The 26111-nt window shown below is 41.5% G+C and overlaps 1 protein-coding gene and 1 long non-coding RNA gene across 6 annotated transcripts; one reads left to right on the forward strand and one right to left on the reverse strand.

The window, feature by feature from the left end:
- Positions 1 to 39: 39 nt before the first annotated feature.
- LOC115105381 (uncharacterized) lies at positions 40 to 5744 on the reverse strand. Of its 5 annotated transcripts, XR_003859859.2 has the most exons (5): positions 2543 to 3540; positions 2247 to 2360; positions 1966 to 2086; positions 1285 to 1393; positions 40 to 1121 (listed from the first exon to the last, which is right to left on the reverse strand). It is a non-coding gene; the product is annotated as an uncharacterized LOC115105381 (long non-coding RNA). The 5 variants fall into 5 exon arrangements; XR_010460515.1 differs by lacking the exons at positions 1966 to 2086; positions 2543 to 3540 and adding an exon at positions 5510 to 5744; XR_003859857.2 differs by lacking the exons at positions 1966 to 2086; positions 2543 to 3540 and adding an exon at positions 3746 to 3834.
- LOC115105380 (vitamin K epoxide reductase complex subunit 1-like protein 1) lies at positions 3883 to 24202 on the forward strand. Its single transcript, XM_029627357.2, has 3 exons — positions 3883 to 4190; positions 13176 to 13285; positions 20651 to 24202. Exons 1-3 carry the CDS (start codon positions 3883 to 3885, stop codon positions 20875 to 20877), a joined length of 645 nt encoding a protein of 214 aa, XP_029483217.2. The 3' UTR covers positions 20878 to 24202.
- Positions 24203 to 26111: the final 1909 nt, after the last annotated feature.

The raw sequence follows: 26111 nt of genomic DNA on the forward strand, positions 1-26111 counted from the left end.
ATTCTGCTTGTATTTTAGTTTCATGACCAGAGACAAAGCTTCAAAAACAATTTATTTATTCAGTCTTGATTATGGGATCCTTTGCACTGACTGATATGTCAAGTGAAAATCAAGTTATCAATTAAAAGTTTATGGACAAACTGCACTTGTCCTTGTGAAAATTACAGTTGAAATATTCTACAGTTGTAATGTCAAACTTCTTATATAGCACCCTTAAAACAAATGCATTTCAGGGTGTTCAAAGTCAAGCACAGAAAGGCATGTGGCACTTAACATCCAACATCCTTCTGCTTGTCAGGTCTCTATAATAAGTGACCAGGTAATTCTCTCTACCACATGCAAAGGTCTCCATGGAGCTCATAAGTGTAGCCATGCAGCCTATTTTGGCGGTTCACAATATCAGCTGTATGGATGTGGAGTGTGAGGAGGAAGCCAGCCGGGCCAAACCAGGTGCAGTCAGTGGAGGACCTGTACCTGGCCGAAGACTACAAATACTCTCTGTCCCGGGAGCCCACAGAGGAGGATCTTCAGTGGCTAAGGAACCATCCCCAGGGAAGGTTCAGTGGAATGGCATGTCTCCTTGAACCTGAGCTAGAACAACCGCAACCCTCCCTGTAACAGACATTGTTCAAAAACAAGGGCACCTGGGGTATGCAGGCAACCAGGCTGGCATGGTGCTGTCGGTGGAGCAGGGTCCTCAGATCACACTCATTGGATGGGGTGTTGTCTGTAAAGTGGGGCACATAAAGAGGAGGGCATCAGGCATTCAAAATGGCTACAGGGATGGATGTGTGAGAGTCAGGGCTTTCGGTCCTGGGAGCCTCACTGGATGGTCTGGTGAGCACCACTGCAGTGGTTAGAGGTCAAGTGTCCTTATGGTGCAGGGGCATTACCATTGAAGTTGATTTCTATATCAAGGAGGGAGGGTCTTACAGCCTCCGAAGACCATCCACACTGGAACCGGGTCCAAGGTCTGTGCCACATCATTGGAAGGAACACCTGATTCTGTGTTGTTTTGACCACCAAGCCTCCATCACGACGACCTCTGACAGACTCGTATTGCTCCTCCTGTCAGTACCCGTTTTTTTGGGAAGCCAATGGTCCATACACACACTAGGATCCTAGAATAGGTTATATTACATTAAAGTTTTGCCATATTTAGTTCAATCACAAAGTCTGGTCTGAGTGCAGCTCCTCAGTTTTGTTAAGTAGTCCAACACAATTCACATTGCATAGTATCATGGTCAGTGGGAATTTATATCTGATGTTTAAATTATGTCTTACCCCCAGAGTGAGAGTACATCACTTCCAGCAGATCTCCTTGCTGAGGATGGCGTTGATCATGTACTGCTTCTGGTGGGGTGAGACTGATGTTTCGCATGTCACGCCTCATCTAAAACATGGGGAAAAGGGGACATCAAGTGACAATTTCAATGCATTTACAAATTCAATGTTTTACACTATTGTAACACTACTTAAGTAATATCTGTACTTTATTTATATTTCACAACTTTTACTTCACTACATTCCTAAAGAAAATCCATGTACCTTTTACTCCATACATTTTCTCTGACACCCAAAAGTACTTGTTACATTTTGAATGCTTAGCAGGACAGGAAAATAATCTAATTCACACACACTTATCAAGAGAACATTCCTTGTCAACCCTACTGCCTCTGATCTGGCGGACTCACTAAACACATGCTTTGTTTGTAAATTATGTCTGAGTGTTGGAGCGTGCCCCATAGCTATCCGTAAATTAAAATAATAAGAAAATGTTGCCGTCTTGTTTGCTTAATATGGAATTTTAAATGATTTAGACTTACTTTTGATACTTATATTTGAGCAATTACATTTACTTTTGATACTAAGTATATTTAAAACCAAATACTTTTAGACTTTCACTCAAGTAGATTTAAAATGGGTGACTTTCACTTGAGTCATTTTCTATTAAGGTATATTTACTTTTCCTCAAGTATGACAATTGAGTACTTTTTCCACCACTGGTAGCCTCCATAACTGGACGCTCATGCTCGGATCACACTAGCGCAGGATCTATTTTTCAATGCTGTATCACCATCTTTATCTGGACAGAAAACACATCGTTTTTCAGAACACAAAACTCACCTTGGACAATGTGACAAGTGGTCCCTCATCACCCAATCTTAACTCATGGGAACCATACACAAAAATACTGTGCAGATATATCTACAAATTCATTGTATCACATTTGATGAGTTACTGACCTCTCCGTCCACAGGCTCGATCTGCTGTAGTCTACAACTGGACGGTTGCGCTCAGATCACACTGGCACAGGATGTCCATGCACCGGATGGTCTGAGTGGTGCACTCCTGTTGGCCTGGAAAACAAAGACATTTGGTCAGTGGTAGTTTTTTTTCTCTCCCCCAATAGGTTGATTACAAAAATGGTAACATTATATTTAAATACCATAACCCACAGACTTGACTATAGTAACGGTAAAATGCACATCTAAAATCATACTATGTGGATGGGACATTTCTGCTGGGATGGAGAAATTACCTGGAATGCTCAACTAGATGATCAAGACAGTCTAGGATACTATTTGCCCGAAGAGGAAGTACTGCGATGAGCTATACGGCTGTACTTATTATTTTAATTCTCAAGAGTAAAGTTAAAACCCTGAGGTCACTGAGGAGGACCAACAGTGATAGGGGAATCGTCTGAAGGGGACTGACATGCAGGGGTAGAACATAAGGATTTCAACTAGCCAGGGTAACATTCAGGTCCCAAATCTGTGGCATGCAATTTTTGTAAAGGCAAAATTTCACTGCTGTGTCAGGCTAGTTTGGTACATTGTCTACTAGCCCAGTCTGAAAAGTACTAGACTCGGGCAAGCTTAATTTCCATCCATGTTGACATTTCCAACTGACTTCACAGGTCATTTGACTAGTCATGTACAACAGGTGCACTTGTGGAACAAAACCGTTTCAGTGTACTGTATGGGGAAAACATTGAGGCCACAAGTCCCTTGTGAGCTAGTTAGCCAACTTTAGCTAATGTAGGTGCCTAACTAGCTAGCCAACATTTAGCTAGCTAACTAGTTAACATTAGTTCACCGTTCGTGTAGTCAGACTTTTCTATGTGGTGACATGCTAGCCAACCAACTATCCTTGCCGTGGTGCCGCCCTAATGTTAGCTACTGTAGCAAGTCTGACTACACAAATGGTGATTTAACGTTAACTAGCCAACGTTAGCTAAATATCCCTTCCCTGGTGGGCTAATGCTAGCTAGCATGTCACTACGTGAAAAAAGTATGACTACACAAACCGTGAGTTAACTAGCTGAATCGCTCACTCAACACAAGTCATTCTAGCATATGCTGGTTCTCTTTTTTACTTCTAAGGTGCATTGTACACGCACGCTACCTACGGTCGGTGATTATTTAGCTAACCACAGAGCTTTGACCTAACCAAAGTAGTTCTAAAATTCCAGACGAAAAAAATGAATGGTTGAAAAAACGATTGGAAACATTTCTGGGTTTTACCGCTAGGTTCCATGGGTATTATGACTTATACTTAAGCAATAAGGCATGATGGGGTGTGGTATAGGGCTGTTCTTAGCACGATGCAACGTGAAGTGCCTGGATACAGCCCCTAGCCGTGGTATATTGGCCATATACCACAAACCCCAGATGTGCCGTATTGCTATTACAAACTGGTTACCAACAGAATTACAGTAGTAAAAATACATGTTTTGTCATACCCATGGTATACGTTCTGATACCACGTCTGTCGGAACTAGGAAACTCGGAAATTTCCGACGTACTAACAGTAGTTATACAGGTGCCACATCGAATCAGCAAGTCGGACATTTTCGAGTAGTAGTAGACTAGTATTTGAATGCGGCATCAATACCGACTGGCTCTGCCCTGGTCGTGTGGCACGTTGACGTTTTTTCCACGTCGCAGTTCTCGTCATCGGTTGCGTTGCGTGTACGACTCGAGCGAGGCCGGAAAGATGGCGGCGCCCGTCCTGAGAGTGTCCACCCCTCGATGGGAAAGAATAGCCAGGCTCCTTGTTTGCGTATTGGGCATATTGTTGTCTTTATACGCCTATCATGTGGAAACGGAAAAGGCTAGAGACTCGAATTATCGGGCCATGTGTGACGTGAGCAATTCTATCAGCTGTTCAAAAGTCTTCACCTCCAGGTAATTTTAATTAAACAGCGGCGCCGTGTACTAGCAGCGCTCTGGATGAGACTGTGCGTTTTTTTGGCATCATTGTGCTAAATTGTCAATGTTTTAGCATGCGCTGTTCTTTAGTACGTTAAACATTTCAACTCTATTGATAATAAACTTAGCCTGTTTATTGTGTAGAAGCTATCGTAGCCACATTGCTAATACTACGGTAAATTACTTAGCTATTCACCAGGAAACAACTAAGTCAGCTACTAGCTGGCTGTTAGATGCTATGAAATGGTGTATTTTAATTTACATGGATGCACACTATTGTCCTCCAACCGTAACACTGATATTTAGTTTTAATTAGACTGCTAAATTAACTAGTTAGCGAATGGGGCGACACCCCTTATTAAGGCTAGCTAGCTAGACGAGAGGCGTAGCCATTCAGCCAGTTTTGGGTAAGTATTTCCTTAGCTATGTGAATCGGCTGTCTACTCTATACATTGGAGAATACCTCAAACAAGTTTACCAAGATCTTAAACTGATATCATTTTAATACGTCTCACTACAATTCTAGAAACTATGCTGCATTTGTATAATTCCATAGCGATCTCAAATATGGGCCTTGCTTTTCTGCCCTCGATGCGATTAGTTGGATTGTGGGCTGTAAAATGACAAGATAAACAACTTAATCCTTAGATTGGAAAATACAGAATTGTATATTAACAAAGTTGAATTAACACAAGGGCATCTGTCTGAAACTGTTGAATAGTCTGAATTAAACTAGTCCTAAAGTGAAACAGTGTCATTCGACTTCAGTTTATGATTGGTCATACATAGTTCATGTGCCCGAGTGATCTTAGGTAATTTATTTGTAAGTAGTTATCTGGGTTGTAGGACATACACACTCCTGTTTGTACAAATGCTGACATCCAAGCAATGCCATGTCTCTGGGGGAAATGCAGGGAATAGTTTTTCAGACATGATGCACAAATCATGAGAACAACACTGCTGAGAACTTCAGTTAATCAACCACAATCTGCCTGCCAAACGCAATCATGAGCAGCCTTGAATAACACCGAAGCAAATAACCAACCTCAACCTGCCCTGTGAAGTGTCATTGTGTAGGACTACAGTATTTTGTCTCAACAAGGGAAGTTTTTTTTTAATGGTAGAGAGTAGTGACTGGATGCTCTTTGTCTGTGTGGCATGTCTGAACTGTATACAGGAACCCTAAAGGGAACTAGGCCTAACTGCTAGGAAGTACACTAACATGAAATGAAAATGACTTTGACAAAATTAGAAATGTGTAATATATGAAAATGCACCTAGCTAGACTGACTTACCCGTCCGTATACATGGATGGATGCTTCTCCCTTTTTTGTCACGGATGCCATGGTTGCCCTTAGTTTGATCGTGTAATCCGGAGCCTTCTGTGTGTTCAACTCAGTCTTCATATTGGCAATCAAACGGCAGAATTTTCTCCATCTCCTTAGCTATCATACTCTAATTCCACCGGGCCTTCCACTGATTTCAAAACTCGGTCCTCCAGAAAGTGGAGAGCGCCACTTAAGCAGTTCTTCTATGTGATATCTTTCAAAACAGCCATGTTAGAAAGGATAAGCTACACATACTAACCAGCTCATATTATAGACAGAAGCGTGCTACATGGCAGACCAATCCGAACTCACCTCTCGGCATGTCCAGCCCACTCACTATCTCAGCCAATCATGGCTAGTGGGAAGGTTGCAGCCTTTTTCCATGGCTAAAGCAACTAGGCTCGTTATTTAACAATTGTATTTGTATTTACAGATGTGCCTTAATAACAAATTGTATGACATGAAATTTCACGTTCCAGAAAGCATTTCTGCCCCAAAAAACGTTTTGATAAAAATTTTAAAGAAGTTTACATTCAAATGGCGCTCCTGTTACGTAGTGACACGCAACATACACCTAGTTATATATATATACGGGTCATATATAGCCTAAGCATACCTGATATGGACCATGCAATAAACATTATCACCTTTAGCCCAACTGATGCAGCAAAGTACAAATAAATAGGCTGAAGCATGGGGTTTCTTTTCTGCATTTACTCTATTAGGCTAATCATTAGCCAGATCTCAAATGTGATCTTTTAACTAGTAATTATCATAGATTAATTTTATGTCCCAAAAACTTGCATAAACACTGAATTTAATGTTAGGGTAACTTGGTAACTCGCCACCTGGGGTAAAAAGCCCCCTGCCTGTACTTCTCACAGAAACCACTTCATGTAACAATTTTTCCCCCAACACTTTCCCTGGTTTCCACTACTTTTGCGCAACAAAAAATATGATCTGTCTCATCACAATTTGAGTAGTTCTAAATGTATTATTTTGAGGTAGAGAGGCATTGTACCCCAGTCAGCCTACAATGACCGATGTTACATTTAGCCTGACTCTCCCCTGTGCACTCACTGCCAGTTGCGGAGCGGTAATGTGCTCAACCATGCCTCTGCTAAAAACCTTGGGTTTAAAATGGTGCAGTTCACACATATTTAAGAGTTGAGAAATAAAGTAGGAATGGAAAGCTGTGACTCCCCTCTTTTTAACAAAAGCCATTAACTAGAGGTCGACCGATTTTAATCAGCATGGCTGATTTAATTAGGGACGATTTTCAAGTTTTCATAACAATCGGTAATCTGCATTTTTGGATGGCAATTATGCCCGATCACTTTGCAATCCACGAGGAGCCTGCGTGGCAGGCTTGACCACCTGTTACACGAGTGCAGCAAGGTAAGTTGCTAGCTAGTATTAAACGTATCTTTTAAAAAACAATCAATCTTAACGTAATCACTAGTTAACTACACATGGTTGATGGTATAACTAGCTTGTCCTGCGTTGCAGGCGGTGCCTGTTAATTTATCATCGAATCACAGCCTACTTCGCCAAACGGGTGATGATTTAACAGTTTATTCTCCTTCCATTTGCTCTGGAAGATGCTGCTTTGAAAATAGGCTCGTCAGCCGTGTTGATGGATCCAAGTGGGGTAATGAGAGTAGCATACTACAGTGGATTGAGCCAAGTAGTAGAATGGTCCCACTTCAATTCACTTTTTACTTAGGACAGCTAATCAGCCTTACCAGTGATTGTCCGCGAGGGGACTTTATCGTCTCTACCTTGTGTTGAGATTGAGTTCAAACCACCTTAAATGTGAGCTGTTGCTCAACGTCTCTGGTCTGATATGTTAATTCTTAACCCATCATTTTATACAGTTCATTCAAAAGGGGCGGTTCCGTCAGGCTAACACTCTCTCTGACCTCTCAAGGGCGTGCCTTGTCAAAAAAAAAAAAGGCTCCTAAAATCATGTCCCTCTCTTAACAGAAACACTAATTCTTCATCTTTCATGCACAATGCATCGACTGGACACCACACATATAGTTGATCAACTTTCCAAGTTACAGTATTTCCTTTATGGCATTTTTAATAACACCCAAAACGTCACCAGTGTTCTCCAGATCGCCCCTGACCATTCCACACGTCCTATGTTAGCAATATTGTTCCAGTATTCGCTTTAGAACGTGTTAGTTTCAGCGGGAAAAGGTCTGTTGAAACATAAGCACATTCCTTAGGTGAATTTGGAGAGGGATTTGCTGAATGTTCTCTCCTTGATTTACAGCAGGGTGTGAACTGTCAACCCCCACCAGTTGTCTTCTCCCCCCTCTGCGAGTGAGAATGGGTCTGGTTGAAGTTATTTATTACAAAGCTGATCTGACCTATTTGGATCCTCACAGGACAGTCATGACAAGTGAAATGCTTGTGTTCCTAGCTCCAACAGTGGAGTAATATCGAACAATACACACATGTAAAATAATGGAATTAAGTAATGTATAAATATTAGGACGAGCAAAGTCGGGGTGGCATTGAATAGAATACAGTATACATGTATGAAATTAGTTAAGCAGTATGTAAACATTATAGTAACTAGTGTTCCATTATTAAAGTGACCAGTGATTCCATGTCTATGTACAGTTAAAGTCGGAAGTTTACCATACACCTTAGCCAAATACATTTAAACTCAGGTTTTCACAATTCCTGACATTTAATATCAGTGAAAATTCCCTGTTTTAGGTTAGTTAATTTAAGAATGTGAAATGTCAGAATAAGTGATTTCTTTCTTTCATTACATTCCCAGTGGGTCAGAAGTTTACATACATTCAATTGGTATTTGGTAGCATTGCCTTTAAGTTGTTTACCTTGGGTCAAACGTTTCGGGTAGCCTTCCACAAGCTTCCCAATTGGGTGAAATTTGGCCCATTCCTCCTGACAGAGCTGGTGTAACGGAGTCAGTTTTGTAGGCCTCCTTGCTCGCACACGCTTTTTCAGTTCTGCCCACACATTTTCTATGGAATTGAGGTCAGGGCTTTGTGATGGTCACTCCAATACCTTGACTTTGTTGTTCTTAAGACATTTTGCCACAACTTTGGAAGTATGCTTGGGGTCGTTGTCCATTTGGAAGACCCATTTGCCACCAAGCTTTAACTTCTTGACTGATGTCTTGAGACGTTGCTTCAATATATCTATATAATTTTCCTTCCTCATGAAGCCATCTATTCTGAAGTGCATCAGTCCCTCTTGCAGCAAAGCACCCCCACAACATGATGCTGCCACCCCCGTGCTTCACGGTTGGGTTGGTGTTCTTCGGGCTTGTAAGCCTCCCCTTTTCCTCCAAACATAACGATGGTCATTTTATTTTTTTATTTTTTTATTTCACCTTTATTTAACCAGGTAGGCTAGTTGAGAACAAGTTCTCATTTGCAACTGCGACCTGGCCAAGATAAAGCATAGCAGTGTGAACAGACAACACAGAGTTACACATGGAGTAAGCAATTAACAAGTCAATAACACAGTAGAAAAAAAATGGGCAGTCTATATACAATGTGTGCAAAAGGCATGAGGAGGTAGGCGAATAATACAATTTTGCAGATTAACACTGGGGTGATAAATGATCAGATGGTCATGTACAGGTAGAGATATTGGTGTGCAAAAGAGCAGAAAAGTAAATAAATAAATCAAAAAAACAGTATAAAAACAGTATGGGGATGAGGTAGGTGAAAATGGGTGGGCTATTTACCAATAGACTATGTACAGCTGCAGCGATCAGTTAGCTGCTCGGATAGCTGATGTTTGAAGTTGGTGAGGGAGATAAAAGTCTCCAACTTCAGCGATTTTGCAGTTCGTTCCAGTCACAGGCAGCAGAGTACTGGAACGAAGGCGGCCAAATGAGGTGTTGGCTTTAGGGATGATCAGTGAGATACACCTGCTGGAGCGTGTGCTACGGATGGGTGTTGCCATCGTGACCAGTGAACTGAGATAAGGCGGAGCTTTACCTAGCATGGACTTGTAGATGACCTGGAGCCAGTGGGTCTGGCGACGAATATGTAGCGAGGGCCAGCCGACTAGAGCATACAAGTCGCAGTGGTGGGTGGTATAAGGTGCTTTGGTGACAAAACGGATGGCACTATGATAGAGAAAGTGTTGGAAGCCATTTCGAGGATCGGTAGGATAGTCAGTTTTACTAGGGTAAGCTTGGCGGCGTGAGTGAAGGAGGCTTTGTTGCGGAATAGAAAGCCGACTCTTGATTTGATTTTCGATTGGAGATGTTTGATGTGAGTCTGGAAGGAGAGTTTGCAGTCTAGCCAGACACCTAGGTACTTATAGATGTCCACATATTCAAGGTCGGAACCATCCAGGGTGGTGATGCTAGTCGGGCATGCGGGTGCAGGCAGCGATCGGTTGAAAAGCATGCATTTGGTTTTACTCGCGTTTAAGAGCAGTTGGAGGCCACGGAAGGAGTGCTGTATGGCATTGAAGCTCGTTTGGAGGTTAGATAGCACAGTGTCCAATGACGGGCCGAAAGTATATAGAATGGTGTTGTCTGCGTAGAGGTGGATCAGGGAATCGCCCGCAGCAAGAGCAACATCATTGATATATACAGAGAAAAGAGTCGGCCCGAGAATTGAACCCTGTGGCACCCCCATAGAGACTGCCAGAGGACCGGACAGCATGTCATTATGGCCAAACGGTTCTAATTTTGTTTCATCAGACCACAGGACATTTATCCAAAAAGTACGATCTTTGTCCCCATGTGCAGTTGCAAACCATAGTCTGGCTTTTTTATGGCGGTTTTGGATCAGTGGCTTCTTCCTTGCTGAGCGGACTTTCAGGTTATGTTGATATAGGACTCGTTTTACTGTGGATATAAATACTTTTGTACCTGTTTCCCCCAGCATCTTTTCACACCAAAGTACGTTCATCTCTAGGAGACAGAATGTGTCTTCTTCCTGAGCGGTATGACGGCTGCGTGGTCCCATGGTGTTCATACTTTATACTGTACTATTGTTTGTACAGATGAACATGGTACCTTCAGGCGTTTGGAAATTGCTCCCAAGGATTAACTAGACTTATGGAGGCCTCCAATTTTTTTTCTGAGGTCTTGGCTGAATTCTTTTGATTTTCCCATGATGTCAAGAAAAGGGCCACTGAGTTTGAAAGTAGGCCTTGAAATGCATCCATACGTACACCTCCAATTGACTCAAATTATGTCAATTAGCCTATCAGACACTTCTAAAGCCATGACATTTTCTTGAATTTTCCAAGCTGTTTAAGGCACAGTCAACTTAGTGTATGTAAACTTCTGATCCACTGGAATTGTGATACAGTGAATTATAAGTGAAATAATCTGTCTGTAAACAATTGTTGGAAAAATGACTTGTGTCATGCACAAAGTAGATGTCCTAACCGACTTGCCAAAACTATAGTTTGTCAACTAGAAATGTGTGGAGTGGTTGAAAAAGGAGTTTTAATGACTCCAACCTAAGTGGATGTAAACTTCTAAGTGACTTCAACTGTCATTTTTTTCTACCCCTTTTTCTGCCCAATTGGTAGTTAGTCTTGTCTCATCCCTGCAACTCTCGTACGGACTCGGGAGAGGTGACGGTCGAGAGCTGTGCTTCCTCTGAAACACGACCCGGCCAAGCCGCACTGCTTCTTGACACAATGTCCGCTTAACCCGGAAGCCAGTTGCACCAATGTGTCAGAGGAAACACCATACACCTGGCGACCTTGTCAGCATGCATGCGCCTGGCCCGCCACAGGAGTCGCTAGAGTGTGATGGGACAAGGACATCCCAGCCGGCCAAACCCTCCCCTAACCCGGACGATGCTAGGCCAATTGTGCGCCGCCCCATGGGTCTACCGGTCACAGCTTGCTGCGACAGAGCCTGGACTGGAACCAGGATCTCTAGTGGCACAGCTAGCACTGCGATTCAGTGTGTTAGACCACTGGGGATGCCGTGGGTGAATAATTTCAGTTCGTCAGTGACTTGTATGTCGGGGAACTTGACGCTTTCCACCTTCTCCACTGCAGTCCTGTCAATGTAGACAGGGCCATGCTCCCTATGCTGTTTCCTGAAGTCCTCGTTCGGCTCCTTCGTTTTGTTGACGTTGAGGTTATTTTCCTGTCACCACTCCACCAGGGCCCTCACCACCTCCCTATAGGCTGTCTCGTCATTGTTTGTAATCAGGTCTACTATGGATGTATGTTTTGCAAATGCTTACAGTACGAAGAACAGTTTATAAAGCTGCATATCTAAATCTCTGGTAAACGGAAGGCATGTTCTCTGCTATCCACTTCGTTTACATTTTTATTTTGCTAAAGGGGAAGGTCACTTTTTGCTGAAGGGAGGGCCATCCATTTTCATTTCTGAGGTCAGATTCTCTCCAGGTGACTCTTATTATAAATAACGTATACACCCTAACGGCCCGTCCCTTAAAGGGGCAGCTGAACATTTTTGTCTCACCTAATGATTGTGGTTGATTGGGCATGGATTTTTATTCATAAACTTTTTGTAATTTCTTATCAAAACTTGAATCTTTAGATCTCCTAGATTTGTGTGCATCTACATTTGTAATTAGGAGCACATGTACTCCTTGTAAAATGTTTTTATTCTTTTTTATATCAGCGTAGCACCCTGAAGTATAATAAATAAGCCACATCACTCAGCCTTTTGTGGCATTGTAGACGCTTTTGTTGATTCTTGATAAAACAGTTCTATAACTGAACAGCTGTTTTTACTATTGTATCTAAAAAAAAAAATTACCATGTATTTGTTAAGACGCAGTTTATGAAATTCAGCAATATACCCCATTACTTCTTACTAGTAATACATTTCTTGTCTTATCAAAAAATGTGTTTTCTGTAATTATAGCGTAAAACACATTTTGTCTGGTAAATGATCTGAGTGACTAGTAGATTCTTTAAATCTACATGCCATAGTGGCTGGTGGGCCAAAAAGTTCATTTCCCTAGCGGGCCAGCATCCCTGTGGTATGATTTCGACACCTTTTAGAGTCCATGCCCCCCGACGAATTGAGGCAAAAGGGGGTGCAACTCAATATTTAGGATGGTGTTCCTAATGTTTTGTACACTCTGTGTAGGTCCTAAATGCATTACTTAAGTGCTGCTGTGAACAACGCAGTGGTGTGATCCCGTGTAGGCAGTGCAGGGTGGGGAGACGACAAAACCAGGACCAGTGGTTGGTGCGACACTCAGGTTTCCAGGGTACTTTGTTATCTTGCTTCTGAGGCCATACAGTCGCCCTCTGGAATTTCCGTTTGTTCCCTTTGTAATGGTTTGACGAAATTCTGCTTTTACTTTTATGGTTCTAGCTTGTATATGACACCTGTTAAGCCTTCCTATTGAGATACTGTATCAACATGGTTATATAATTTAGGATTGTAGACGTCACCCGTCATATCTTTATGATTATAACTTGTAAATTACACCATTTAGGCGATCACCTTATCAGAATCTCACCCAATAGCTTGATCTTCTCAGACATTTTCCTTGGCGTACATTGCTATTTGTTTTTCAGGTTGAATACATGTATTTGTGAATTTGTCCCTGCAATTCATCATCACGATTACTAACACATTTCCATTTGTTTTTTCCTAATTTCTCCCCCTGTGTAGGTGGGGCCGAGGATTTGGACTGCTGGGCTCAATCTTCGGAATCGACAGTGCAATGAACCAGCCAAACAGTGTCTATGGAATTTTCTTTTATGTCTTTCAACTGTTACTAGGTAAGACTTTTGATTCCACAGCCACCGGCTCATGCTATGCAAAGTATGGAGAGAATTTAGGTGACAAGCCTCCTTGAATAGTCACTTTGGGCTATTTGTGCTGACCCACCACTCTGTCAGGCCCTCACTTCCTCTTTACTATATTTGACTGCACCGTGGCTCAGATCAGTCCTGAGTCAGGACTGTGGTGTACATTAAAGGTAGCGTTGTCACTATACCAGAATGTTTTACTTCAATGCCAGGTTTAGTATCACGATACTCCATATCATCAAGATACTCTACCGCAGCAAAAAAGGCGTATTAGCCAGTCACAGAATGGCACTTGACCCAGACGGAGAAAATCAGCTAATGCTAAATCTCTAAATAAACCAGGTAAATCAAGATGTAGGCCAGTGGTCACCAACCGCCAGTGGTCTTTTTCTTTTCTTTTTTTACCGCTCAGATGAAAAAATAAAAGACTTACAAAATGTAAGCATATACAACATTAATACACGTTCTGTAGGAATTAGATTTGTGCAGTAGGCCTAATACATTATCACATTTGCGTTTTGACTATATGCCTGTCCTGCCAATACTGTTCTTCTCAGACCAGGTATTCCCAAACCAGGGGTACGCGCAATGCCGTCGGGGGTACACCAAAAAGTGATTCATAATTATTTTTAAGTAACATTTTCAAACAGTCAATTTATATTTTCCAACAGGCATTTGGGTAAGGTTTTTTTCTTGCCTGAGTAGCCTCGTTTCACTGCCAAAAATAACATTTAAACTATCTAGTGTCAAATACAGGTAGCCTAGTCAAATAATTAACATCCAATCACATTAACCATTACTCTCTTGTGGGAATTCCACTAACATTCCGTATGTAGACAAACGTAGCTGCTGCTCCTTCCGTTTGCTCGAAAATGGATAAAAGTTTTATTTTTTTAAACTAAGGTCCATAGAGACACAAACCAGCAGCACTGCACCTGTCGACGACACAAGTTGTTCTGCTTTCATGAGCAGATTCAATGCTAGCATCAGTAATTCTACATTTGTTGTTAGTCCAGCTAGCATGGACACTGTGAATCTGATGCAGCCGAAGAGCTACTGCCCCCTTAACCGGGAAAGCACCGAACAACAGACAGGGACGTTGGACCATTGAAGACGTGCAAATATGATGAGAACTACATTGGTTTGGGCTTCACTTATATTGGGAGTAGTGCCTTTCCTCAGCCACAGTGTGTTATATGTGCAAAAGTACTATCTCACAACTCAATGAAAACTTCACTCTTGAGCAGACATTTAGAAACAAAACATGCCAATTTGAAAAATAAGCCACAGGAGTTTTTTGAGCGAGAATTAAGACTACTTTCGAGTAGTAAGACGTGTATATATAAGCAACCGATACCATTAATAAGAAGGGGCTAGTAGCGTCTTATATGGTGAGCTACCGAGTGGCTAGGACAGGCAAGCCCCATACTATACTATTTAATTCTTCCTGCTGCCGTGGATATGGCTGGGACAATGCTGGGGGAAAAGGCCCAAAAAACTATACAGACAATGCCTTCATCAAACAACACTGGTTCACGACGCATCAGTGACATGGCAGGAGATGTTTTGAAACAATTACTGCTTTGCATACAAGCCAGTGAATTCTATGCGTTACAGCTGGATGAGTCAACAGATGTGGCGGGCTTGGCACAGCTCCTGCTATATGTCTATTACATTTATGGTGGGGGTCAATTAAGGAAGACATCCTCTTCTGCAAACCACTGGAAACCAGGACAACACGAGAGGATATTTTTAAAGTACAGGACAGCTTTGTGACATCAAATGGACTTTGGTGGTCAAGATGTGTTGGTATCTGTACTGATGGAGCAAAAGCCATGACAGGGAGACATAGTGGAGTGGTAACGCGCGTGCAAGCAGTTGCTCCCAAAGCCACTTGGATACACTGCAGCATCCACCAAGAGGCTCTTGCTGCCAAGGGAATGACTGATGGCTTGAAAGACGTTTTGGACACTACAGTGAAAATGTTTAACTTTGTTAAAGCAAGGCCCCTTGAACTCATGTTTTTTCTGCATTTTGCAATGACATGGGCAGCGACCATGTAACGATTTTACAACATACAGAAGTGCGCTGGTTATCAAGGGGCAAAGTATCAACAAGTAAAAAAATAAAATTGAGACGAGCTTAAAGTTAATTTTACTGACCATAATTTTTACTTGTCTGACCGCTTGCATGATGAATTTCTCACACGACTGGCCTATCTGGGTGATGTTTTTTTCTCGACAGAAGGATCTGAATCTAGGATTACAGGGACTCTCCGCAACTACATTCAAAGTGCGGGACAAAATTGAGGCTATGATTAAGAAGTTGGAGCTCTTCTCTGACTGCATTAACAAGGACAACACACAGGTCTTTCCATCGTTGTTTGATTTTATGTGCAAATGAACTCAAGTTTACGGGACAATGTCAAATGTGATATAGCGAAGCACCGGAGTGAGTTGGTTGCGCAAATACACAGGTACTTTCCCGAAACGGATAACGCAAACTAGATTCGTTATCCCTTTCATGCCCTGCCTCCAGTCAACTTACTGATATCTGAACAAGAGCCTCATCAAAATTGCAACAAGCGGTTCTGTGAAAATGTATTATAATTAGAAGCCACTGACAGATTTCTGATTTGGGCTGCTCTCAGAGTATCCTGCCTTGAAAAATTGCACTGTTAAGACACTGATGCCTTTTGCAACCACATACCTATGTGAGAGTGGATTCTCGGCCCTCACAAGCATGAAAACTAAATACAGGCACAGACTGTGTGGAAAATGATTTAAGACTGAGACTCTCCAATACAACCCAACATTGCAGAGTTATGTGCATCGTTTCAAGCACACCCTTATCATTAACCTGTGGTGAGTTATTCACAATTTTCGATGAACAAATAAGGTTTTGTATGTAAGATGGTTAAATAAAGCGCAAAATGATTGGTTATTATAATATTATTATTTGTGCCGTGGTCCTACAAGAGCTCTTTGTTACTTCCCACGATCGGGGTGTGACAACACACTCTTATGTTTAATAAACCTAAAGTGTCCATTCAGTGTCCTCCATAGAATTAGGAACACTTGACTATGTCTTCCACCACTGTGTGTATATTTTTACAGGTCAAAGCCACTTGCATCTGGATGCATAAATAATATATGCTTGTCAACAAACCTATTATAGGGATCAACAAATAGATTCGGCCGTGGGCCGATTTGTATTTATTTATGACGCGGTGGTCGGGGCTGGAACATAATTGTAAATCATTTGGGGACTCTGCAAATTGACCGCAAGAAGCTCAAACGGATAACATTCTATTTTCAAACCTTTAGTACATTTGTATACGATCACATATCTCTATTTTATGCGTGGGAATACTTTGGAACAGATCTCCAAAAGTGAAATTGCTTGGAGCTGATTTGCCTGTGTTTTTACAGTCTTATGTCCAACAATAAAAATGTTTAAAAATAAATGGTAATGATCTTGGGGGGCCAAATAAAATCACCCACGGGCCAAATTCAGCCCACGGGAAGCCAGTTGTGGGGAACCCTGCTCTATTATATACCTGGCATGTTGGTGTCCTTAAGGTAGTAGACCTAGATCAGTGTAATGCTTCTTGCTGAGCCCCTCTAAGGGCCCCTTCCCTGTGTGAAGTCATACTATACACTCCCGCCTGACTGTCTGACGTCCTGGTGGCAGGTTGGCGGTTTTCCTAAGTCAGTCCTGCTGATTTAGATTCTATTCCTCTGCTGACTGGTCTAAGGGCCCTGCGTTCTGCTCAGCCAACTGGTCCTGACTCAGATCTGTTCCCCTGCTGACTGGCCTAAGGGCCCTGTGTTCTGCTTAGCCAACTGGTCCTGACTCAGATCTGTTCCCCTGCTGACTGGCCTAAGGGCCCTGCGTTCTGCTTAGCCCACTGGTCCTGACTCAGAACTAGAGCCCCTTTTACCCATATCCATTTACTACACCACTGGATTTGACTAACACAACAGTGGTACAGTGGGTGAAACTTACTGTCCAGGCATTGTGGTTAGGTTAGTGAGGATATAAGTTATTTTAAAAAAATGAATAATTTAGACGTAGGTTGAAGGGACCATGGATTAGCTGGTGTCTCAGAATGGGAATTCTCCTAAAAAGAGCCTTTTCATCTGTGGCCACTGGACATTGTTTCATTTTTTAATTCTCATTATCAAGTCAGCTAAGAAGACTTAGGCTAAACGATATGGCCTAAGGCTTACTGTACAGTTGGTTTTTGTTGCCCCATTCTTGCTGCTTTTGTCACACTGTATTTACACAGTTCCTCCTGTTAACTAAAAACCGGTAGCTTTAACCTTATCCTGTAGCACTCTCGCCCTTGTACAGAATGTGTTTATCTCTTTGTCCCTTTCCCCTCTAATGTCATTTCATCACTATGAATAGAAGCCTGTGCCAGAACCAGTCTGTTTAGAATGTCCTCTACAACACCTGCTCTTCCTCCTTTAACCAGGGGGTCCTGTGTCCTGTCATGCATCTGGCTCAGTGGTTTACTTTCTTAAGCAGACCTGGGTTCAAACACCTTTTTGAAGTCATCAGAAAGAAAGGAGGACCAAGATAAAATGTCTTTTTGTATGGCTTTGGGTGCATGGCTTCCGTCAGGGAGCGCAAAGATATGATAATCTTTGATTTGATCAACCCTGACTTTGAAGAGGGAGTGGTTACAGAAATCATTTGTAACACTAGTAAGCAATACTATACATGTTAAAGTGAAATACTGTAGATATGTTATCAGATGCATCTCAAGGCTAGAAGCATCAGAACCAACCCTGAATATGACTGGTCACAGTGTTAAGAATAAGATAACCATTTATTTTATAGTACACCGTTACACAGCTAACATGGACCACAACAGTCTAAACATAGCTGAGGGAAATAGAGCAAAAATGTCCACTAGATGACAGCAAATGGACCCATCACAACCCTACAGGAAGGGTGAGAAATCCATATCTTCATTTAAACCAGGGTACTTAGTGGCCTGTAGTTTGTAAATCCCTATCTTCATTTAAACCAGGGTACTTAGTGGCCTGTAGTTTGTAAATCCATATCTTCATTTAAACCAGGGTACTTAGTGGCCTGTAGTTTGTAAATCCATATCTTCATTTAAACCAGGGTACTTAGTGGCCTGTAGTTTGTAAATCCAAAAACTTTCCCTTTGGTTTAACTGTTTAAGACGGTCCCCTTTTCTAATAGAGGCCGGAATATGATCAATACCCATAGCTTGAAGGGAGGTAGGGTTTCCATGGTGTAGGGACTTGTAGTGCCTTGCCATGGGGCAGTCTTCATTGCCTACCCGTATGGCATACTTGTGTCCAACTAAGCGGTCTTGAAGGCGTCTCTTTGTCCGTCCAATATATAACACCTTGCACTGTGGACATTCCAAGCAAATCCAATTTGAATTGGTCACATACACATGGTTAGCAGATGTTATTGCGAGTGTAGCGAAATGCTTATACACTTAAGGTTTTCTGGGCTAACAATGTAAGAAATACTGCATAAAAAAAAACAGAATACTGCACAGTTTCCTAAGGACTAGAAGCGAAGCTGCCATCTTGCCTTCAAGATGGTGCCGATAAATCTGTAACCACATGAGTGGTTTTGCAGTTAATGAAATGCTTGACTTGATACTCCATTTTAGAAGCTGTCAACAAAATACTTGCATTTAAATGAGCCCCTGGGTTTGTGGTCTAGCAAAGTGTTTTGAGAGTCACCTGGAAGAGAGCTGTAGACTAGTTTGTCATTTAGCGTAGGACACCGCTTATAACTGGTGGCTCTGGAAAGAATTGGCGTAGTGACGTATCACTTTGGAAGATTCCCCAAGTCTTTTTAATGATTCTTGTAATGTTCTCTGCTTCAGTCCTGTATTTTGTAACAAATTACACTCTGATGTATCACGAGGCTCTCCCCTTCGCAACAAGTTCTCTCTGTCAAGTAAATCCAGCCCTATTACCTGCATCTTTCAGGACCTGAGCGCTGTAGCCCCGATTCAAGAAGCGATTCTCCAATTCAGCAGGTTTGACACTGTAGTCTGTTTCCTGATCGCAAATTCTGCAGATTCTTTGGAATTGGCCATATGGAATGTTCTCTTTTAGCCTTTTTGGTTGGAAGCTGTCTGCCCTCAGAATGGTATTCCAATCTGTAGGCTTCCAAATGATTGATGTGCAAACAACCTCTGTCATTTTTACTGATGTCAAGGTCCAACAAATGTTATCCTTTCTGTACTCCATAGTTTGATGTGAGGGTTAATGCTGTTAAGGTATTGGTGGAAGGAAATAAGTTCATCTTCTGAGCCGGACCAGAGCAGGTAAACATCATTTTAGCATCCCCACCATATAATCCGGTCAAATAACTGTTTTTTAGAAGGATCTAAACTGCAATATTTTTCCCATTATACCTAAGTACAAACCAGCGTAGTAAGGGCTGTAAGCAAGCTCACATGGTACATCCTTTAACTTGTTCTGAAAGACAGATGTTATTATTAAGAGTCCAGTCAGTGAGACCATGAATTCGTGGGAGGCATCGGTCTCAGGCCGGGTACTCGAGAAATGGTGCAGAGCTGCCAATCCGTGTTCATGTTCAATGGTGGTGTATAGAGACTCCACATCCATGTTGACTAAGTCATTTCAAAAACTTCCTGGGTGTGATTGAGCTTGCCCGGCTTATTGGACCAAGACAAGTCCTAAATCTGCAAACCCACCCATCTGGCACTGTAGAATATTTCAAATAGTATTTTGAACCCAGGTCTGGTCTTAAGCGCTCCACTTTCAGTTGAAGGGTGCCGCCAGAGTTTTGTGGTGGTCACTCACTAGTGCCAGGTTACAAATGAGGGGCCTAAGGGCTGCATAGCACAGAAGCCACCGCTAATGTGATGGGTCCAAAATGGCACCCTTTTCCCTATATAGTGCACTACTTTTGACCAGATTCCTATGGGCCCTGTTCAAAAGTAGTGCACTATATGGGAAATAGGGTGCCATTAACAGCCAGGTGTCTGATCTCTGTATTTATGTACATCAACGTCAACCATGAGTAAGCAAATAAGTAAGACTTAAAGCTGACTGGCTCTCATACAAAGTCACCTGACAAAGGCATTCACCCCCTGATTCAAGTGTACAAAGGTCCAGGCATTTCGTGACTAGCGTTTTTATCCAAAACTCTTGCTTTTGTCTGTTCCATGTAGTAGTGTTTGTCAAAGTGATTTATATTTCTTCACTGCCACCTTTGCACAGCATGTCTTACTGTATTTGTTTGTGCAGTGCACGTCATGTCCGTAGCCTAAGCCCCTGCTCTCTCTCATCTGGTTGGTTCCAGGAATCACCGTGAGTGCGATGGCTGCCCTGATCGTCATGACGACGTCCATCCTATCGGTGATGGGCTCACTCTACCTGGGCTACATCCTCTACTTCGTCCTCAAGGACTTCTGCATCATCTGCATCACCACATACGCACTGAACTTCATTCTCTTTATGCTCAACTACAAGCGACTGGTTTACTTGAATGAGGCCTGGAAGCAGCAGGTTCCAGCCAAACAGGACTAAGATGGGTTGTAAAAAAGAACAGTAGGCAAGTGAAAAATAGAACAAACAAAAAATGAAATGTGACCTCTTGAACAGAACATTTTGACTTGCCACCAGGAGACCTTGCTTCCAAAACAATGTTTATTCTGCTGTGTGTTATAAAAAAGAAACCAGAAGATTACCTTAGAAAAAAAAAATTGGGCCAGACATCTCAAGTTCATTGTTGCATACGGGGGTATAATTTGTTTCTTTAAAAAAAAAAAAAATCTAACTCCTGTGACACAGGTGATGAATAGGGTTATGGGGCTGAAAACACATTCAATCCAAGCAAGCAGGGAAGCAACGGCAGAATGCCAGTCTTCACTATGGAAGATGGGAGGACAGGACAGGACACCCTTCTCCTGAACCAGAAGGACCAGAACATGGAAGAAAACTGGGACTGATAGGAAGGTGTTTACTTGAAATAAATAAGAAGGTCCTGTTCCTGCACAGCTGACCGGGTCCGGAAGCTAGCTGTAAACATTACTACAACCTGAGCGGAACTGAAAAAATGGGTCAGAATACAAAATGCATGGTCATGGGGCGAACAGTCATACAGTTCACAGCAGCAGCTTTGATTCCATGAGGAGAGAGAAACAGATGAACAACAAACACCACACGAGTTGTTTTATGTTTACACTTTACAGCAATTTTGTTTTGTCTTTTGAAAAGGACCACTAATATGAAACATTTGAGATTGTGTGTAATTCAGTCAGATTTTTGTGTTTTTGATTTCTTTTAGAAATTCTGTAAATAGCTGCTGAGCAGTATTCCAGGCTAGATTGTGATTTAGTGTTAATGTAGACTTTTTAAAAAACAAATCAAATAATTGAATCACAAAATGAGGAACAAAAAAGTAACCGAAATCAATTCGTCATCTGGGTGAATTGAGTCTGCATGAAGATCTGTTTTGCAGTCAGTCAGTCAGTGTGTGACATCTTAAATTCCTACAATCCCAAGCGAGGCATGCTGCTCTAAGTTGCGTGGATCTAATGTGAGTCAAGTCAATTGCTCACTGATCAGTTTCTTTCATCTCTTTCTCAGTCGCTCTCACCGAGGTCCCAAGGCATCTGATAAGCCCTTCCTCAGTGTTCCACTATTTACACTGGAAAACAAGGTCCGGGTAGTCCCAGCTGTTTCATTTAGATTTCTTACGTTTGGTGCCTAATGAACATGGCCCTAGTTAATTTCTCCTCTGCCGAGACTACTTACTCTCCATAATGGCACCTTCACTGTCTTGTCTTTATTACGTGTGATAAGCATTCCTGACACCACACGCTACTGTAGGAGTGGGATCCATGAAGACTTATGTGCCTAAAAGAGGTGTGAAGTGAATTACCTTTATTTTTTTGGGAGGAGGGATATATGTAATGTATCACTACTTTTTGCTCATTCTCACCATTGTTACATTTTATTTTATCAATAACTGAATTGTGTACTTAAATGCTTTGTTAGTGTCTCACCCCTCTCCTGTATATTCTAATGGTAATGTAGCACAGGCGGCTAAACACGCAATGATTGTCTGTCCGCTCAATGGTGTTGATAGTAGTAGGCAGTTTTGTTCATAAAAAAAAAAAGCTCTTAAGGCATTTTTGTAGGTTACTGTTGTTGGTTGAGAAATAAGGTTCATTGTCTCTCTCTTAATGGTACAACAGCACTGTTTGTGGGGAAGGAAACCACACAGTACTCAGTGTCCTTGCCTCTACCTCTCAGTATTGCCCACGGTGTGTGGAACAACCCAAGCCAGGTGGAACGTCCAGAACCAGCGCCAAGGGAAGCAGATGAGCTGATGGATCAGCTTAAAGCCATTCAACCCCAAATAATATTGTACTTGTTTTGTGAGGTTGCTTTCCAATGCAACATCCCCTGGCTCACATTGAACAACCTCATTGATGCGGTTTTAGATGGGCACTTATCTTAGCTACGTATTATATGGCAGATTGTTAGACAAGTCGGTTTACGAGGTATGTATTGGTTACATTGTAACTCACTAGCTCTGCACTTGGTATTCAAAACGTGGTTGTTGCATCAGAATTGTATCAGTGACAAACTCACGGAGGTCATTGGGAAGAGACACCATTGCACGATGACACTGATCAAGAAATGAAGCCTGTATGCTCACTTCTAAAGCTCCACTCCTGGAGGTTGATCTAAAGCAGTCTGGCTGCACTGTACAGATGTTCCTATGGGTTACTCACTGTGTCTGTTGGCACTGTCAGCCATCAACAAACTACAATAGCAATCGTTGCTACAGTAGTTCAGTGCTGTTGGGACATAAACCCATGTTACTATGGAATTATTTGGGAGACTTGATTAATAGTCCCACAATTCCAGAGAGGTGGGTGGAATATGTTTGGCTTGTTAAATCACTAGTCAAAGTCCCTAAAAGAAGCTTACAAGCAGTGTTCCTAACCTGTTAGATAAGGAGTCACCACATTTGACGTACGTTTTTGTCAAATTAAAATAATTGAATAAAGTCAATAGAAACAGCTAAATGCATAATACGCCCTCCGCTAATCCTGATCAGTGTCCTGTTTCATAAAGTGTTGAGTGAATTCTAAAAGGTCCCAAGATTTAGAGGGAAGACTGTCATGTTCGCTGCATCAACAAATGCCATCAAAAGTGCCTTCTGTTGGCTAGTTGGCAAGAGCACAAGCAGATCTGAGACCAGGCTACTCCATAGACCTTGTGGGTAGAAATGACCCACCAAAAAGCCCGTCTTGTATTTAAACGGTCATTGTTTTGTTTTTTTGTTTTTTACCCAATTCTCTATTTTCAGTACATTAATCTTTAAAAAATGTTATCTTTAATTTCTCTGTTATTAGAGATGGACACTTTTTTTTGTTTCTGAAAAAAATATATTCATTGTCCGATTTACAATATTGTAAAGTTCTTATTTCTTTCTCTGACTGTGACTTAGTGAAATAATAGTTATTTCTTCCCTAATGTTGTATAAATGGACTCCATTAGTAACTACACCCTTTAGCTGTAGAGTTAACATTATGGGTTATTTTAGTAGAAAAAAAAGGATTGGAGGTCTAGGAATCCATGTCATCACATTTCTTTGTGGGAGGAAGACTAAGTTTGCTTTTGTATTTGCCAAATATTAAGTTGAAAAAAATGCTGTATTTTCTTACATGGAACAAGTGTTACGTGAATGGTTGAGATGGGTGCAGAGAAACAATCGGATTAAATTCTGTATTTGCTTCCCTTTGTGAGAAACTGTTGCGGAAGTTGACACGAGTGAACATTTTAATTGTGTCATTGTTGTGTGGAAATGGTCTACCATTAAAACATTCCTTCTGAAGTGAGTTTTCTGTGTCTCTTCCTATGACATCTCACTCTTGAATTAATATTTCACTGAAAATATGTAACTGAAAATCTTGTCAACGAGCAAAATGTTTAATTGGCAACAGCTATTCAATGTTTATGCTGTCTCAACACGTAACGTTGGGTGTTGAAAATAACTTAAATCCATTGGGTTGATAATGTCATGGTTTCACAGTATAAAGCTGTGGTGGTTCTCTTCCAGGGACAGACTTACTAGTAAGGAAGGAACAATATTTAAGAACCTCTACAGTTCATTACTAAGGGCTAGATTCAATCCGGACGTTGTTATTTAGCTTGATTTAAATGTAAACCTAATTTTCCGATTGTGCCAACATACAGTACCTAGTGAAAGTCTACACACCTCTTTAGGTTGTTTTTTTTTTGCGGGGGGGGGTTGTTTTAAAATGGATCATTATACCATGGATCATTTAGCTATTTCATTTTGAATTTTAGAACCCCCGTAGGTATCACTTATTTATTATTACTAAACATTGAATTTGGCCTTATTATCAATATAGAAACTCACTGAATAACATTCATACATGGCAAAACAGTCCAAAACACATTAAAGGAAGTATGAAGTCTGTCTCCTATATCTGAGAGACATAAGTAGCTCAGAAAAATAAAGAATTTACAGTGGAATTACCCGTATACATTTGAAATGGAAATGTGATAGAGGAATATTAAATTCCTATGTGTTTTATAGCCAAAACCAGATTCTCACTCATTCTAAGTCATTAATGAATTGTAAGTTCATTAATTATGCATGAAGTAGATTGAGACCAGTCTTAACAGCCAAAGGTAACAGCGTTTATTACAAGAGAGTACTAACCGCATACACATATTTCCACAGGTTATAAACTGAAAATGACGTCAGCGTTTTCCAAACGTTCTATTTACAAGTAGAGGGGCCCTCTAGCTCTTGAGCCTTCGCGTTATCAGCACGAAGTCAAGGCCAGTCAGTATAAATCAACATTCTAGACAATCTGGAGATGGCCCGTTCCCACCACCTGGAGATTTGTACAACTGAATGAACTAAGGAACAGACCTTCATTGTTACTAAACTCCTGACTACATTATATACAATTGGGAAAGGGAGCAAGAGAGAAAATTCACATGTACAGTACATTATAGCATTTGGACTAGTAAGTTCTGATTGGAATGTATACATAATTAGTCATTTCAACCATAATTTCCTCTATCAAAATGCCTTATTCACATCCATACATTTTTCGACCCACCGTGCTTGACCGTTGGTGTGATGTTCTTAGTGTGGAATTCAGTGTTTGGTTTCACCAGGCATAGTGGATTTGGGTAATGTCATCCAAAAGTTACTTTTGAATCATCTGTCCATAAAACATTCTTCCAAGAGTCTTGATGATCATCCATTTGCTTTTTGGCAAACTTGAATCAACTTTTTGGACAACATGTGTTCCATTATGCCTGGCGAAAACCAAAAACTGGATTCCACAGTAAGAACATAACAGTGGTCAAGCATGGGGATGGCAGTGTGATCGTTTGGGGATGCTTTGTTACCTCAGGACCTGGACAACTTGCCTTAATAGAAGGAACCATGAATGCTGCTCCGTATCAGAGAGTTATAAAGGAGAATGTCAGGCCATCTGTCTGTAAGCTGAAGCACAGCTGGGTCATGCAGCTAGATAATGATACAAAACACACAGTCAAGTATAAATGAAAATGGCCAAGAAGCAATACGTTTTGGAACGGCCTAGTCAAAGTCCAAACCTAATCCCAATTGAGATATTGTGCGAGTACTTGAAACGGGCAGTGCATGCTTAAACCCACAAATGTCGCTGAGTTACAGCAGTTCTGCATGGAAGACAGGACCACATTTCCTCCACAGCGACGTGGGAGACTGATCAACA

This window comes from Oncorhynchus nerka, linkage group LG22 (genome assembly GCF_034236695.1).
Source record: "Oncorhynchus nerka isolate Pitt River linkage group LG22, Oner_Uvic_2.0, whole genome shotgun sequence".
NCBI lineage: Eukaryota > Metazoa > Chordata > Actinopteri > Salmoniformes > Salmonidae > Oncorhynchus > Oncorhynchus nerka.

Bases quoted from the DNA above. Each gene is read 5' to 3' on its own strand.
- LOC115105380 (XM_029627357.2), top strand. From the start codon at position 3,883: ATGCGGCATCAATACCGACTGGCTCTGCCCTGGTCGTGTGGCACGTTG. The intron at 4,191-13,175 runs GTAATTTTAATT...CCCCCTGTGTAG, and splicing joins TCAAAAGTCTTCACCTCCAG to GTGGGGCCGAGGATTTGGAC. The intron at 13,286-20,650 runs GTAAGACTTTTG...GGTTGGTTCCAG, and splicing joins TGTCTTTCAACTGTTACTAG to GAATCACCGTGAGTGCGATG.